At 29.2% G+C, this 17,630-nt stretch overlaps 1 protein-coding gene across 2 annotated transcripts in view; it reads left to right on the top strand.

The window, feature by feature from the left end:
* Positions 1-3,193: 3,193 nt before the first annotated feature.
* The window catches only part of LOC114331051 (prolyl 3-hydroxylase OGFOD1), a 98,723-nt gene continuing 84,286 nt past the window's right edge, over positions 3,194-17,630 (top strand). Inside the window, exons 1-3 of one of the 2 annotated variants that reach the window (XM_050643816.1) lie at positions 3,194-3,331; positions 3,490-3,642; positions 17,129-17,502. In XM_050643816.1, the coding sequence (XP_050499773.1) occupies positions 17,137-17,502 (366 nt within the window). In that variant the 5' untranslated portion in view covers positions 3,194-3,331; positions 3,490-3,642; positions 17,129-17,136. Of the gene's footprint in view, positions 3,433-3,489; positions 3,643-17,128; positions 17,503-17,630 lie in introns of both variants that reach the window. The other variant, XM_050643815.1, reaches the window with a different exon arrangement.

The following is a 17,630-nucleotide window of genomic DNA, read 5'->3' on the forward strand; positions in this document are numbered from 1 at the left end:
GTTGCTAACTTTGGTGTCCTGAGTTGTGCTGATACAATTCTTCTAGGTTCTGCTGCTGGTTTAGTAGAAACAGGTGGTTGTATTTCATTATTTGTTGCTTCATTAGATATTTGATTGCCAGTGTTTGTCTTCTGCCTTAAGTGTGAAACAGATGATCTCGAACCAGATACCCTTGCTGTGCATGCCCCAGTTGGTTGCATATTATTTTTAACTTTTACAGAATTACTTATTGCTTCAGATGCTGTGTCATTGTTTTGAACATTAAATCTATCAAACTGTCTACGGAAATTCCTTCTGCGAGTCATAATTAGTGTTTTAGATCTTGTCTGTAAGCTCTCGGCGGAAACAGAATTTGAGTCAACAGTCCTCTTATATCGTTTGTAAGGTAAACTTGGATCTATTAATTCAATCTCCAAAACTTTAGTTTGAAAACAAAAGCCATTTAGTCTGTTCACAACTGTCTTTGCATCTCGGCTATATTCAAATATAACATAGGCAAAAACTATTTGCAGCTCATTATCTTTATTAATAAAAACATTTTTAATGGCACCCAATAATAATGATGTTGATAAAAAATCTTTCAAAGAATTTTCAGTAGTAAAGTCATCTAAGTGAATTATACGCACTACAACTGTTTCGGAATTCATTTTTGTTTTGATTATAATACTAAAATAACAAAATTTTCAAGTGTCTGATAGTAATCACAAAAAAATTTTTAACTTTTTATAAAATCCCAGAAGAAAACGTCATGTACCAATTTTCGAATTGTTCTTCTTTTTCGTGGATCTAGTCTAAAGGTCTAGGGTGATGTCAACCAAAAGGAACAAAATGGAAAGAAGAAAGCTCGCTTATTTTTATTTCTCTATGAAGATCTAGGCCCGATTGTACATTGGTGGCTTAAGCGATCGCTTAGTTGAACCGGGTTCAATTTTGAGCGTCGGTTTAACTTCATTCGGGTTGTTCAATGCCAAGTTCAGTTAAGCCGAGGTTCATACAAATTTTGGTTAGGTTGGCAACGTAAGGCATGCGTATTCAAAGCAATTCTCCTCAATTCTTGACATAAATTTTCCCGCCATTTATGTATTATTATTTGGTTTTTGTCAATAGAATTCTTTTATTACTGTTATTAGTTTAATCGGTATTTTTTATCGTTTGGTTTATTAGTTTAATCAATTTCCTACGTTAAATTTGTGAACAGACCATTTGAATAGGTATTATAAATATTAGGATATTATTGGAATGTGTTTATTTTCTTTTTGTAAAAAATTGTTTGTTGGTATTTTTTTCTACAATGGATGCAAAAATACCTTCCAATTTCACCTCTCAAGAAGAAATATTGATATCATTGGCCAAACAATACAGCAAAATTGTACAAAATAAAATGAAACAAATGTCAGCCCCCAAAATTTTAAAGAAGTTCATCAAAGCCATTGATTGTAGCAGATATTAAGATATTTTTATAAATAAATAGTTGTATGTATTAGTTTAAATTTCTAAATTTTAAATTAACAAAGTATTCATGCAAAAGATTTTCAACCTCTTCCTACGTTTGACAAATTGTATTGCTTCTCATGATTCTCTAGATTTTCTAAATTTTTGGCTAATGCCATTGCTACTTCCTCTTCTTCATGTAGTATGGCAAAGGGTTATTAAAAAGCATTGCAATATTGTCTAACTTTGATGTTCCAATTACAGTTGAATGGGTCTACCGAGTAACAAGTGCCATGTGATTTGTTTTTAAGAAATCGAACAAAAACTGTTAAAATTATAATAATGGTAAATTTATACATTTTAAGGATTAGTAATTAATTACTTCAGCTTAGTACCATCTGTTTAATTTCAGTACTTAAATTACATCTCAACTGAACTAAATTTTCTTCGTTATTGATATTTTATGAAGTTTACGGTCTTTAAATGTATATTCTTCTTAACTAGTCATGTTTTGATTGGCTGATTGACATATAGTCCATGCCATTAAAAAAGGATTAATAATACAGTACAGTTAGTTACAAACTGTATTAATAACTAACCCTTAAATGTACCCAGTTAGTTACAAACTGTATTAATAACTAACCCTTAAATGTATAAATTTACCATTATTCCAATTTTAACAGTTCGATTTCTTAAAAACTAATCACATGGCACTTAACAATTGTTATTCGGTATACCCATTCAATTGTGTCTCTGCATTCTCATTGTGCCTCATTAAATAAAATTTCAGCTTGTGATGAAGGATTGTGTAATGGTGTTATTAGGTTTTTCTTGACTCCGTAACCACTATCACCAACGAAGATACTAATTCAATCTTCACATTCTCTTCTCATAAATATTTAACTGTTTACAGCTATGATTTCAAATTTAATCAAAAATGTTAATATTTGCCTTATTCTAGTGAAGTAGGAAGTAGGTAGGGTAGGTATTTAAATAATTTTAGAATGTAAATTAATTTGTAATCATTATTAAATAAAGTGATATGTACCTACCTATACATAAGCATGGTACAAATATAATTAATTTTAAATTTATTAATAAATTATGTACATTTAATTTAATAGATTAACAAAATCATTTTCTACATTTGCTTCAAAACCATCCACAAGTTGCAAACAGGAGCCTGTTGCTTAAAACTGATATGGGTCCACTTCACTGCATAAAACCTTACATAATTTAGGGCAATAAAAACCATGTTCTTAGAAGATACAGCTTGGTTCTTGAAATGTCAATAACAAATTTGCCACTTGTTTTCGTTCTTACCTATCTGTTCGATTTTTTTATTCTATGAGCAATAGTTTCATGCAAATAGTGAACAGCACAGCATCTTAGATATCCAAAATCTTTGCAAAAATTCATTATCATTCCATTTTTCAAAATGATTTTCTCTAGCCCTACACTGTTTTCTGTGTTCTCCTTCCTTCTACAATATTTATCATTTCCAGAAAATCTTCATTACTAGTTAAAATTTTCAGTGAGTTCAGTGTAAATATGATTTCCGTTGACAGTGACAAAAATGTGAGGTTAAAAATCCTTGAACCAGCGTTAAACTGCCGAACATCGACCGCTCAGCTGAACCCGGGCTTAAACCGAGTTCAAGAATTAAACTTTGTATGTACAACGCACTTCTTGCCCTGAACTCGGTAATGGCGCTGAGCCGGAGTTGAACTTCGATTGTACAACCGGGCCCTAATTGCTTATCTTCTCATTTTCCTTCATCCAAGTAATAAAAGCGTATGCAATTCTCTACAAGCTGCAGGAGCAGAAAAACGTGCTGGCAAATGTACTTATATGCACGCCAAAAGTAAAGAAAGAAGAAGAACAAATGTCACGTTTTAAGGTTAGAAAAGAATAAAAATAAAAATAAATTTTTAAATATTTATAGCAGGTTGTTCTTATTTTTGTTGTAAATGACTTCAAAAGAGAATCATAAATATGATGGTAATTGATAAAGCTTACTATTGAGGTAAATATTTAATTCATCATTTTTCGTTTTAGAGGACAGCGATAATGATTATACATCAGAGGAATCTTCCCCTGACGATGCCAATTATTTTGAAGAATCTTCAGGGACTGAACCAGAAACTGAATGCGAACTTTGGGATCACGATTGTAAAGTTATTCCCAATACACCATCTTCATTAATTGGTTGTAAGCACAATACACTATCAAATTTTCATTTATTAAAAAGTTTTTGTTATTGTAACAACAGGATCAGGTTCGACTATAAGATTTTAAGTGTTAAATGAGGGATGTGGAATAAAACTCACTTTCTCAAACCTTTTCGTTTACCACAAAATGCTAAAAACTTGTTAAAAGCAGAGATCCAGATTATCATAGGGATTTATAGTTATTAAGGAACCAAGGGTATTATAAGGATAATAACGCTTGAGGCAATGATGTATTCTTTTTCTCATGATCATCTTTCAGTGCGTCACAGTTTTTCGATTTCTTTCTAACGCATTAAATTGTATGTGACAGAAAAAAAAAGGCACGTCAGTGATTACATTTCGTCGGTGACATTTATAACATTTATTCTAGTTATTCTAGTTGTCGATAGATGGCGCCATAATAAAAAAATATTTTTTTTTAATTAGATAATATTACAAATATAATCTGTATAATTTATAAGACTATACAAATCAAAGAAAATACCATTTTATAAATGCAAGAAACACATTTGATTTGTTTTTATTCCAAATTGAAAATAAAATGTGACAACTGTCAGATTTAACTAAAATGTTATGTTAGAATAAATGTCATAAATGTGTATTATCTTTTTCCTATCATTTGTTACGCACTGAAAAATGATCATGAAAAGGACAATATATACCGAGGGCTTTTGGCCCGAGGGATATATGTTGACCGAAAGCGTTATTATCTATAATACCTGTGGTGTCTTCAACATTTAATGTCTGACTAAATTATTCTTTATATGCAAAAAAAAAATGAATGAATTTTGAATTAATTAGTTTTCAGTAGTAATTGCACAAGAGCTCTGAAATTATTGAATTTTTCCCGAGTGACACTTTGACAGTTTTAACTTCACGAGCCGAAGGCGAGTGAAATTATGTCAAAATGTCACGAGAGCAAAATTCTATATTAATTTCAGAGTTCGAGTGCAATTTGTTGCGATTATTTCATGAATAAAACTGTTCAAAACCAAAATTTTATTGCAATTTATGTATGTAAGTACAAATTAGTACCATTAAACACAGTTTTTGAAGTTATACTTCTTTACCGGCGATAGAGGGTAAATTTTTATATGGGAAAACCTAGCGACCGGGCGCATGCGCATTATAACTTTGTTCTGATTGGATGTTCAAATGATATGTCAAAAATTATTCAATATGGCGGCTGTGGCACAGCTGTAGTTAGATTATTTATGGTTGTTGCGTTTTAAAATTTGTGTGAAAAGAAACAACAAACAAAAGTTAGTTAATAGTTATACTGCCTTTTTAAATAGTTTTCATATACCTATATTTTTGGACTTTTGGACTATTTTGGACAAGGAAAACTCATTCTAATTTGGTAAATACCTAGTTTTTATTATAATCATATTGTAATTATACATTTGGATTAGGTTGAAATACATACATTTATTTTCTCAAGAATACGGATTTTAGAGAGAAATCCCAAATTAGGTTCGATTTTTATTTTTTAATTATGATTTTTTGGCGTAGATTTATTTATCTAGTAGGTATGTAATGCTTTGATTTACATACTTAATTTGATTACCAACAAAAGTTCTACCAATCTTCATCTAATATATTGTTTTCTTACTGTTTTGTTATATTTTTATATTTTCTTCCACAAAATTTAAACTATGTACATAATTTTCAAAACAACTTTTAAACAGTAAAACGTTCAGTTACCGTATTTTTCCACATGATAAATAATGTGCGGTTGGACGAGTGAGTCTACGCTTCGATTACGAGTCAAAGCGGCACGAAATTCAAGGGTTCAATTCCCGATGCAAGTTTTATTTTTTTATGCATATTATGATTGTAAGTATATTTGTTATATAATTTTTTTTTCAGCAAATGCGTATTTAAAATTTTTGCCAACAATTATTATCGTCCAGAAATCATTTTTTCTTTGTGGCATTTTTCAATGTGTTTGTGTGCGTTTTATTCTTTTATTTTTTTAAATTTTTGGTATAGTCTTAAAAATCACATAATATGTAGTAGAAGTATAACTTCTTACGTGCGTACAAAGTACACACACATTCTTGTTATAAATATTTGACGATTGAAAGTCATCACTTTTATAATTTTTAAAACATTAATTGTCATTAATGTCACTGAATGTATTTTTTCGTAGCAACGAAGGGCATCTGACGTAATATACTTAACGACAGGAGATTATCAAAAATTATCGATTTAATTCAGATTTCTGTAGCTTTCTATTGGTCAGAATCTCCTATGAATGAAATAATCAAATAAATACATTTACCAGCAATAGTTGTAACATAATTGTGGTAACCATATAGTTTTACTTAGGTTGTTATTTGTCAACTTGACAGTATTTAACTAGTTATTTAAATTTAATGTTCTAGGGCGCTATTTTTCAAAATAACGCCCTAGGGCATTATATCATACATTTTTTTTTTTTGGCTTGGACTATGGTCATTCAGCCAGTCTCAATCAAAAGTAAATGTATTAAAGATATTGCCAATTAGTGAAACTTGGTTATTATAATATTATTACAATTTTTTACTTCTTATTTACCTACTCATTACAGCTAATGTACATACTATGTTAATAAATATAAATATATTATATTACTTAATGTTTATCAAGAACACATAGTGTATACATTTTACAAATAAAAATATTAATCTTAATATTAAAATAAATGCATTCTTTTTTGTATTTTATTTTAGTTTTTTTTTTGTTTTGTTTTTTTTTGTCACTACGATAGGATGTCAACCCGGTTCATCCCCGCGGAGGTTTAAATCCTCTTAGTGATTTTTTTTCTTTAATACTTAACTGACTTCGAAATCATGTCATTATTTGTCAAATACCTAATATACTCGTCGGACATCAAGTTTCATTATACAATACCTACTTGTAGCAGAGATCCAGATTATCATAGGGATTTAAGTTTCAATATGCAATTTGACCATATATTATATATTATACAGGGTGATCAACTTCTGTGACAAAGTCCAATATATTTGTTATACAATATATGGAAAAAAGTTGTTAATAAAAGTTATAGACACCTTTGATGTACACATTTTAAAATTAGAGAAAAATATACAGGATCCTCCATAACACAGTATAATAGAATACGTTGTCGTATTCTGGAGATGAACCTCGCTAGGGGTAGGAATACACTAAGTACTCATAATATGTTTATTTAATCACTATTACGCTAGTAACTAGTTGGTGTGCTTAAAGTAAAACCATCTGCGAGTGCATCTGGATTAAGAATGATATTTAATTAACGAATCAATTAGAAAATCACGATGCCTTCGTATATAAGTATATAAACAAATATATTGCCGACTCAGCTTGACCACGACATACGAAACTGGTGCTTCTAACAAATCTAGGTCACCTACTAAAATGTAAACAAATGTGTATGTTTTGGTTTTGTTTCTAGTACATTTAAGAATTAAATGAATATGTCTTGATCTCAATATTGGATGTTGATAAACCTTTACATCCATCCCCTTCGGGAAATTTTCTGACTACATGCAAGGAAGAAAATATTGTTGTGCTCCACCAACTGGTTACTTTAAAAGATTTATAGAAATATATACAAATACAAAATACAAATATAATATATACAAATATGCAGCTTATTACCCTATAAAAAAATTGCCATCAAACATCGTCTATTCTTACTTATTACTTCCTTATATCTCGCGAAATTCTACCCTCAGAAATTGTAATGTATATTTTACCTTTTCCCGATTTAAAATAAAATTATAACTTTAATTCTTACATTTGAACTTACTTTTTAATTATACTTCTTTCACTTTTAAAATAATTATTTGACTTTCTGACCTTTTATATATTCTTCAATTAAAAAAAAATTCTCCGTTTTCTTCCTCTTCTTCTTGACTGGTACTTTACTAATACATATTTTCATTTTCTTTATACTTAGTACTTTCTTCATAGTGTACTATTAAACATATTTCTTTATTAAACTCGTATTTACGTCACATATTCTTCCTTTTCTAACCCTTACCTACTTGGCGGGTTTTTCGCAGCTTTAAATCCTTGTATTTGCTTCCGGTTCTTTCTCCACGTCCTTAGTCATGGGAAGGTTTGTTCCAAAAAGACAAAATGGATAGTTGTGCGCTTAAAAAATCTACATTTTGCATCCCTAAATTCCTGTCTGATCCGAACTGCTCAGTCTTGATGAGAGTCGGTTAGCTTCAAAACATGAAATAAGCATGTTAAAATCTTCTGATGTTATTTTGTACCTTTTTCCTTGACAAGAGTTGGTTTTTTATTGTTTGTATTGTTAATTAACTTTGCTTCTAATATATTAAAAATCATTTGTCTCCTTAATTAACCATAAAACATAAATATTATATTTATACCAAAATTCACTCGATATTAAAAAATTGAAATCAAAACTTAAAACAAAATCAAAAACAAAAAGAATTATTACCTAAAAACTTCAGTGTTCAATAATGAAAAAAAATCTAAAGAAAGTGTTAATAAAAATAGACTATATTCTGTTGAAAAATATAATGAAAATTCTCTAAGAAAATCTTAATCCTAACACTAAATCTGATTCTGGGCTAACAATAATTAATCCTACTGTTTCTGGGCAAAAATAATTAATCCTAATATTTCTGGGCTAAAAATTGAAATCCTAATACTAAATGAGTTTCGGGGCCGCGGACCCATAAAATATTTACAAAAAAAAAAGGATTAGGAACGAAAACTTGTAAATATACGCTAAATAAATAATATGAGTTTGTGCTATCTACTAAATAATAGTTTTTTCTCACTTATTCGCGCAATTAGTCACTTTATATTATACCGTCACAATGAAAAAGTCTCTATTTCTCTGATTGAAATACAGTCTTACATGACTTGTCAAGTATTCATTCAAAACATATTAACATTATAGAAAATTAGAGTTAGTTTATATTACAAAAAATTTAAAGTAACTTTATATTATACTAATTATCTATATTTTACTTGAAGCAATACCAAGTATTTTTCTTAAATAGTACTTTTTACTGTACAAAAGTCTCTTCAATTATTCGGTTTTCCGTATCATTGTCATTAAATCTTCTTTACATTAATCTTAATAACATGTCCATCATTATGATATTATGATAAGTCTTATATTTACCAATCTTTTTTTTTTCTTTTTTCCCTCCAATGGGATTTACTTGTTAATGTATAAACTTCCTTACGTCATTATAGGTAACTTATATGTCTTTATTTTTCTTCTTACATCATTACTTTTACATCATTTTCTTACATCATTTCTTCATAAATTCATTGTATAAAAATTCTTGTATATCCTTGTATATAAATAATTTAATTTCTTTTCCGTAGTCATATTTTAAATTTTTTCGTCTTATGTTTCTTAATCGTTAATGTTTCTTTATCTTGTCATTGGTAAAAAAAAATCTCTAAATCCTGATTCTTTTTTCGTTAGTCTTCGTTATTTCGGAACTCACATTTTCCGTGGAAATTATTTCAATAAAATATTCCTTTCATGTTTAACTTTCATGATTCATGTTCAATTAAAATATTTTGACTCATCGCAAAAAGTTTTTCTACACATTTCCTTGTATATAATTTCAATTGTCCATTTAAATTTTTGCTTTTTCAGCAGATTCCTTCATAATCATAACTCATGCTTTCACGGTCAATCGAACGTAAATATAAATATCATACGCACAATAAAGTCATTATCTTGCATTTTTTTTCTCCTCGCTTCTACATGTAAATAAATAGTATATTCATGTAACTAGACACTTATATGCATATTATGTAATTGTAGACAGTTTTAAAAATACTTTTAATTGTTTTATGTGCTGACGCATTGCAAAAAAAATCTTGTTTTATCCTTAAAAATATAAACTTCTATAGATAATCTCTATTTGTAGTTAAGAAAGCTTAGTTAGTCTTTGTAGAAAAAGTAATTTAACTTATTCAATACTCTACTTTACCATTTACTCTACATAGAAATATTAAAAACTTTACCTAATTAATATGTATTTAAATTTAAAAAAATAATTAATCCTAATTTATCCCAAAATTTTATGTATTTACATTATATTTAATGAAAGAAAATTATACGTGTATGTGAGACTGTATGCAATGAAAAAAATAGCTTAAGAGTTACTCACATTCACTATTGACCATTATCCATCGTTTCCATGGTTCCTCTTGCAGCTGGGCGTGGACCCAAGACTCCAACCTTCGTCCTTGTCGACGTCTGCTACTGCGTGGCTGCTCTCCAACTCCATATTGTCCATATAGTCATATATTAATATGTTAATATGGGGATTGGTACTTTACCCCAAATTTCCTCCGTTTTTTCCAATTCTCCATCGCCATTCTTCCTGTTCTCTACCTCAGAAGTCCAGTTCGTCTCTCTCAGGTCGCCATATAATAGAATACGTTGTCGTATTCTGGAGATGAACCTCGCTAGGGGTAGGAATCCACTAAGTACTCATAATATGTTTATTTAATCACTATTACGCTAGTAACTAGTTGGTGTGCTTAAAGTAAAACCATCTGCGAGTGCATCTGGATTAAGAATGATATTTAATTAACGAATCAATTAGAAAATCACGATGCCTTCGTATATAAGTATATAAACAAATATATTGCCGACTCAGCTTGACCACGACATACGAAACTGGTGCTTCTAACAAATCTAGGTCACCTACTAAAATGTAAACAAATGTGTATGTTTTGGTTTTGTTTCTAGTACATTTAAGAATTAAATGAATATGTCTTGATCTCAATATTGGATGTTGATAAACCTTTACAACAGTACCAAACCAAAGTTATGTTTTTTTAAATAGAACACCCTGTATTTTATCCAAAATCTGGTTTCTCTACATTTTTCTGATTAAAGAGATATAACACTTGTCTAGGGTTATACCAAGTGTCAAAGTTATGAGCACTTTTATTAAAAAATCATACTGATTTGATCGCCCTGTATGTTTCGATCACTGTAATATAAACTTATTTTTTTACTTCTTTTGACTCTCAATATTAAAGTAGTTTTGTAACAATGTACAATTTTTTATAACTACACAAATTGTATATGCATTTGTTGTGTGACACTTTGAAAGGCGTTTTTAATCCTTATTTTCATATCGTCAACTGTTGTTGGAAGTGTCCTATACACTACGTCTTTAATATAACCCCAGAAAAAAAGTCAATTTTGTTCAATTCTGGTGATCTTGGTGGCCAGTGAACTGGCCCATTTCTTCCTATCCATCTTTCAGGAAATAGTTCATCGAGTTCACCATTGACAAGTGAGTTGTGGTGAGCAGGGGCTCTGTCGTGAAGGTACCACATATGTTGGCGGATGTTTAATGGTATGTTTTCAAGGAGAATAGGTAAATGATTCACTAGTAAATTTAAATAAACTTCACCATTTACCGAGTCCTCAAAGAAAAAAGGACCTATAACGTAACAGCCTATGATTCCACCCCAAACATCTAAGGATCATCTTGTTTGACTATGTGTGCGAGCACAGTACAGATTGGTTGTGGAATAATAATGAAAATTGTGTCTGTTTACACTACCATTTTTGTGGAAAGTTGCCTCGTCTCCAAAAAGAACAAACTCAAAAAAATCTCTGTGTATAACTATTTGCTGTAGTGACCATGGACAAAATTGTACTCTTCGTTCGAAATCATCCCCAACAAGTTCCTGATGTAATTGTATACGATATGGGTGCATGTTGTTTTTCTTGAGTATGTTTTGGATCCATAACATCCATCTTGGTCTCTTGTAATATTTCGAATACTTTTATGAGGATTTTCTGTAACAGCCAGTAAAACATTTAATTCATTTTCATTCGTAATAACAGTTTTTGTTTTTTCCTTTGGTTCATATAAAACTGAACCAGTACGAATAAACCTGTCTAATAATTTGTCAAATGTTCTCTTATTTGGTTATCGACGCTGTGGGTACCGTTCCTTATAAATTCTTGTGGAAAGTAATGAGTTTTTGAAACACTTCTAAAATCCATATCATGTCTGTCATTTTTTCTTCACGACTAAAATTCATTGTTTTGTAACAATTATAACAATGTGGCAAACAATAACACAGAATAACAAAAATAAAAACGTACAGATAATTAAAATCTTAAATCTGACAGTTCTTGTGTCAATTATTCCAAAGCCACCTTCAACAAGAACTTGCAGCAATTTATAGTTCCCATTTCTTCGCGGAAAATTAATATCATTTTATTAGTAAATATAACATTGCCGTTATTGTATAAAATTTACCAGAAATTTGGAGAAAAAAATGAAATGCAGTATAATTTTAATTACCACTAACAAACCCATTGGAGGTTTCTAATATTAAGGGTAATAGTCTGGGCTGATTATCGGAGAATAGGCCATTTTTGGGAAAAGTTATTTACCAGCAATTTTATTGCTGGAATCGAATTATAAGATCCTATATATTAATAATATAGGTATGCAAAGTCCTCAGATAGTGTGCTACTTTTTTTATAAACAAAATGGCGCACAAAAATCGTGTTTTTTTCAATTATTGCTCTATAACTCAGAAGATTTCAACTTTACAACAAAAATACCCAAATAAAAATTCACCGTGATTAAATTCTGCATAGAGACGTGTTTTTCCCGATCTGCTCCGACGAAAATTTTCTTTGGAAAATGCGGGTTTTCCCAACAACATTTTTAATTTTCAAATAAAGTTTTAGATAAGTAATTATCTACCAATAATTAAATAATTTGGTGACTTAAAAGCCTTCTTGGTTTAGATTATAGTTCCAGAAGCTGGTGAAAATTGAACGATTATTTTAGCAACAATTCAATTGTTAATTAATAATTTACGGTCGCAATAATAACCAAAATAATTATGATACACTGATCAAACTTTGAAATCTTATAAAGATGAGATGCGTATTTAACATTTTCTCGACAAAATATAAATTTTTAATTTTTTTGCATAATCTTTAAATGTTTAAAAAAAAATAGTTATAAACAAATTAACGTTTCTCAAAAAGTTTTTATTATATTCTAATTTTAAAAAATAGCTAAAATGCGCATTTCAAATATCTTGAAAATGAATGCTTTAATACTTTTTTGCAACCATTTGCAAAAAAGTTATGAAACAGCAAAATAAACATACGATTACTACGGTGTTTATAATTCTTTTTAATTCTTTCAAAGCGTAGAAGTGAGTTTAAAGTACAAGCTAATTATTTACAAAAAAAATATCGATTATAAGTTTAATGGTTATATTTTAATTAAAGATTATAAATATATTTTTTTTGTAATTTACACGCGCGAAAGTAGAATAATACAGTACTGTAGCTAAAATTTTCACTCGGAGCGACGACCGGCGGTCGCGCGACGTACCCTTTTAATAAATAATGTATGCTGCGTGTCAGTCGCTTCGAGTGAACATTTTAGCTCCGACTCTGTATCAGGCCTACTTTTGCGCTAAAAATTACAAAAAAGTATTTTTAATCTTTGATTAAAATATAACCATTGCACTAATTTTTGACATTCTTTGTGAGTAATTAGTTTGTACCATAGACTTACTTTTAAGCTTTGAAACAATTAAAACAAATTATAAACAACGGAAAAATCGTATATTTACTTTGCTGTTTCATAACTTTTTTGCAAATGGTTGGAAAATTTTTTTAAAGCCTTCATTTTCAAGACCTATGAAATACGCATTTTAAGTATTTTTTAAAATTAGAATATAATAAACAGTTTCTGAGAAATGTTAATTTGTTTATAACAATTTTTTTTAAACATTTAAAGATTATGCAAAAAAAATGAAAAATTTATATTTTGTCGACAAAATATTAAATAGGCATCACACCTTTATAATCTTTCTAAGTTTGATCAATGTCTCATGATTATTTTGGTTGTTATTGCGACTGTAAATTGTTAATTAACAATTGAATTGTTGCTAAAATATTAGTTTCATTTTCACCGGCTTCTGAATTTATAATCTATACCAAGAAAGCTTTTATTTCACTAAGCTATATAATTATTAATAAATAATTACTGGACCAAAAAAATTATTTGAAAATTCGAGATTTTGTTGGGAAAACTCACATTTTTCGAGGAAAATTTTCGTCGGAGTAAATCGGGAAAAACATGCCTCTATGTAGAATTAAATTGGGGTGAATTTTTATTTGAGTGTTTTTGGTGTAAAGTTAAAATCTTCGGAGTTATAGAGCAATAATTGAAAAAAATACGATTTGTCGGCGCCATTTTGTTTATAAAAAAAGTAGCACACTATCTGCGGACTTTGCATACCTATATTAGTAATATATAGGATCTTATAATTCGATTCCAGCAATAAAATTGCTGGTAAATAACCTTTCTTTGTACTTTACTAATTAGACCAGCGTATTATAACTAGTTTTTTTTCAAAATTTAAAGATTATGCAAAAAAAGAAAAATTTATATTTTGTCGATAAAATATTAAATAAGCATCTCATCTTTATAATCTTTATAAGTTTGATCAATGTATCATGATTATTTTGGTTTTTATTGCGATCATAAATTGTTAATTAACAATTGAATTGTTGCTAAAATATTCGTTTAATTTTCACCGGCTTCTGGAATTACAATCTATACCAAGAAAGCTTTGATGTCACTAAGTTATTTAATTATTGATTAATAATTACTTACCTAAAACTTTATTTGAAAATTAGAGTTTTTGTTAGGAAAACCCGCATTTTCAGAGGAAAATTTTCGTCGGAGCAAATCGTGAAAAACATATCTCTATGCAGAATTTAATTGCGGTGAATTTTTATTTGGGTGTTTTTGGTGTAAAGTTAAAATCTTCGGAGTTATAGAGCAATAATTGAAAAAAATACGATTTGTCGGCGCCATTTTGTTTATAAAAAAAGTAGCACACTATCTGCGGACTTTGCATACCTATATTATTAATATGGAGGATCTTATAATTCGATTCCAGCAATAAAATTGCTGGTAAATAACTTTTCCATGAATTTTGCTAATTAGCCCAGAGTATAATTCATTATTGTAACAAATGTATCTATTAGCCACTTTACACGATGCAACTAATTGCGCAATTAATCGCACAATTTCTTCCATCATTAGAAATTGCATCGTGTCATACGCGAATTGCACAGAAAAGCTGCAGCAATTTCTTGCTGCAAGAAGTTGCAGCTAAATAGAACATGTCCTATTTTTCATGCAATTTTTTCTGCAATTTGGTTATATTTTTAGTGACTTTTAAGGCTACACTGTTTGTTTTTACTACATTGACATTCTGTCATCCTCAATTTCAAACTAAACAATTTTTTAACAAAACTAGATAAACTTTTTACCAATTTCACGCTGCACAGATAACATTATTCTAGTGGATAACTTTAATTATGAACATAGGGATTAAAAAGACTATTTTCTATTTGTATTTCTTACAACTTATTTCCTTTTGTAAATGAATAAATAGGTGTAATTGCATTAGGTATTAATTGATTTTGTTATAATAGGTACATATTATTATCTAACATTTTTAATCTAATATCTGATAACTACTCAAAAATTTACATTTAATTTATAAAAACAACATAACCTAAAATTTATGCTATTTTGTCACCATGTAATCACTTTATTCGCAAAATTAAATTCCAACAGAGGGCGCTCAAGATTTCAAAGATGGACGACAACTCTAGGAAAACAATTCATTTTGTCATTTGAATTCACAGTTCTAAAACGTTAAAGTAAAATCATTTACAGGAGTGTTTTGCCAAAGTAACCACTAAGTTTTGCAACTAAGACATCTTATAAGTTAAAGACGACTCAAAATTATGTTTAATCTGTATGCATTCATTAAAATTTGATGCTAACTACTGATTTGTTTTTACCTTTTTTTCATAAAAATATCTGGCCCCCCGATAATCACACAGCGTTCTAAAAATTATTAATCTATCTTAGGATTTCTAATTTTGTTTTTAATTTAATTAATAGGTGCACTACAGTTTATTTTACACCAACAGATAACAATTTTTAATTAAATAAAAACTGGAAACTTGGAAACTAAGTAGGTGCATTTATTTTATAATAATTGTGTTCTGGAAATTACGAAGTGGTCGGGATATTTTGCATAACAATGTACATTCTATGTATAGAATATAATATACTACATTTTATTTATTTATTTAATTTTGCAGTCGTTTAAACATTAAAAAATACTACGTTTAATACAAACGTTAAATTAACAAAATGTGTGATTTGGCATTGGTTAATTTAGGTCATTACGTAGAGTATAATAGGAATGAATACTGAGGAACACTGCAATAGTTTTTTTAAGTCGAAATTATTGTTAATTACAACATAAACTGACCGCAAATATGTACACAAATTAATGGCAAAGTCAATGTTTTCCTTGAGTTGATGATTTTCAAATTCGCCACCAGGCGTCGCCCACTTTGCGGTTCCTCGCCAATTGCAGAAAGTTAGTTGCAACTTATTGCACAAGTTCTTGCGCAAGAAATTAAGCAATTAATTGCGCAATTACTTGCATCGTGTAAAGTGGCTATATGAGTTATCAACAATAAAACTAAAATATCTCGAAAACTAATAACTTTAGGCATAGGGAATATTTAAAAGATATGCAAGTATAATGATAGAACTTTTCTATGGTAATATAAACAGTCCATTTAAAAATATGAAGAAAATATTTTATTTACATTTTGACTTAGCCTGTATACAATTTGTGTAGTTATAAAAAAATTGTATGTTGCTGCAAAACTATGTACTTTAATATTGACAGTCAAAAGCAGTAAAAAATAAGTTTATAGTATGCTGTTAGAAACATACGGGGCGATCAACTCAGTATGATTTTTAATAAAAGTGCTCATAACTTTGGAACACTCAGTATAACCCTGACAAGTGTTATATCTCTTTAATCAGAAAAGTGTAGAGAAACCAGATTTTGAATAAAATACAGGCTGTTCTATTAAAAAAAAACATAACTTTGCTTTGGCACCATGTTATGGATGACCCTGAATATTTCTCACTAATTTTAAAATGTGTACATTAAAGGTGTCTATAACTTTTATTAACAACTTTTTTTCATATATTGTATAATAACAGATATATTGGACTTTGTCACAGAAGGTGATTACCCTGTACATACTGCGCATTAGAGAAAACGGGCCACCCACAAAATGGGTCATTTTGATGTCTCGAATTTCCTAATCCTGTTGTCTGATGTATGTGTTTTTTTAATATGTTATCTGTTAAAGACTCTTCTTCAACCAAATCATGTCTAGTAATTTTTTTCATGCTTGATTATTGAAGAAAAGCATAAAATTGACTGCGGGTTAAAAGGATAGTTGATATAAAACAATGTTTTTATATAAACTGAACAATGTTTAGTTGATATAAAAATCACACTTTTCTAAAAATAATTCTTGAATTTTCTATTTTTGTTAACCACAGATCACTTGATGCCTACCTGTAGCAGAGATCCAGATACAATCCCACAAAAGAAGTTAAAAATATCAGCAGAAATACACAAAAATCTAGTCAGAGCAGACTTTTTCAATGATCTAAAAGATCATTGGAGCAAAGATGAAAAACTATCAAGTCCAGATGTAGAAATAATTACAGAACCTTTTAAAGTGTGTGTTATAAATAAATTTATAAATAACGAAGATGTGTTGGATAATGTTAGGCAGGAATTTAATGAACTCGACTGGAATATGAGGAATATGGACCTGTATGAGTTTTTTCAGTCTAAGGATTTGAAATATTTAAGTTCTGACTATATTAATGCCATATTTAATTTTTTAAAAGGGGAAGCCATGGAATGGGTGAGTACTGTTGGATATTTACATGAATCGACAAGAAAAAATTCGAGAACTTAGCTTATAAACTCCGAATACAATATTAAATATGTTCCTTTGTTTTCTAGTGTAGTTGAGTGTAGGCACCCCTGAAA

This window comes from Diabrotica virgifera, chromosome 2 (genome assembly GCF_917563875.1).
Source record: "Diabrotica virgifera virgifera chromosome 2, PGI_DIABVI_V3a".
NCBI classification, from domain to species: domain Eukaryota; kingdom Metazoa; phylum Arthropoda; class Insecta; order Coleoptera; family Chrysomelidae; genus Diabrotica; species Diabrotica virgifera.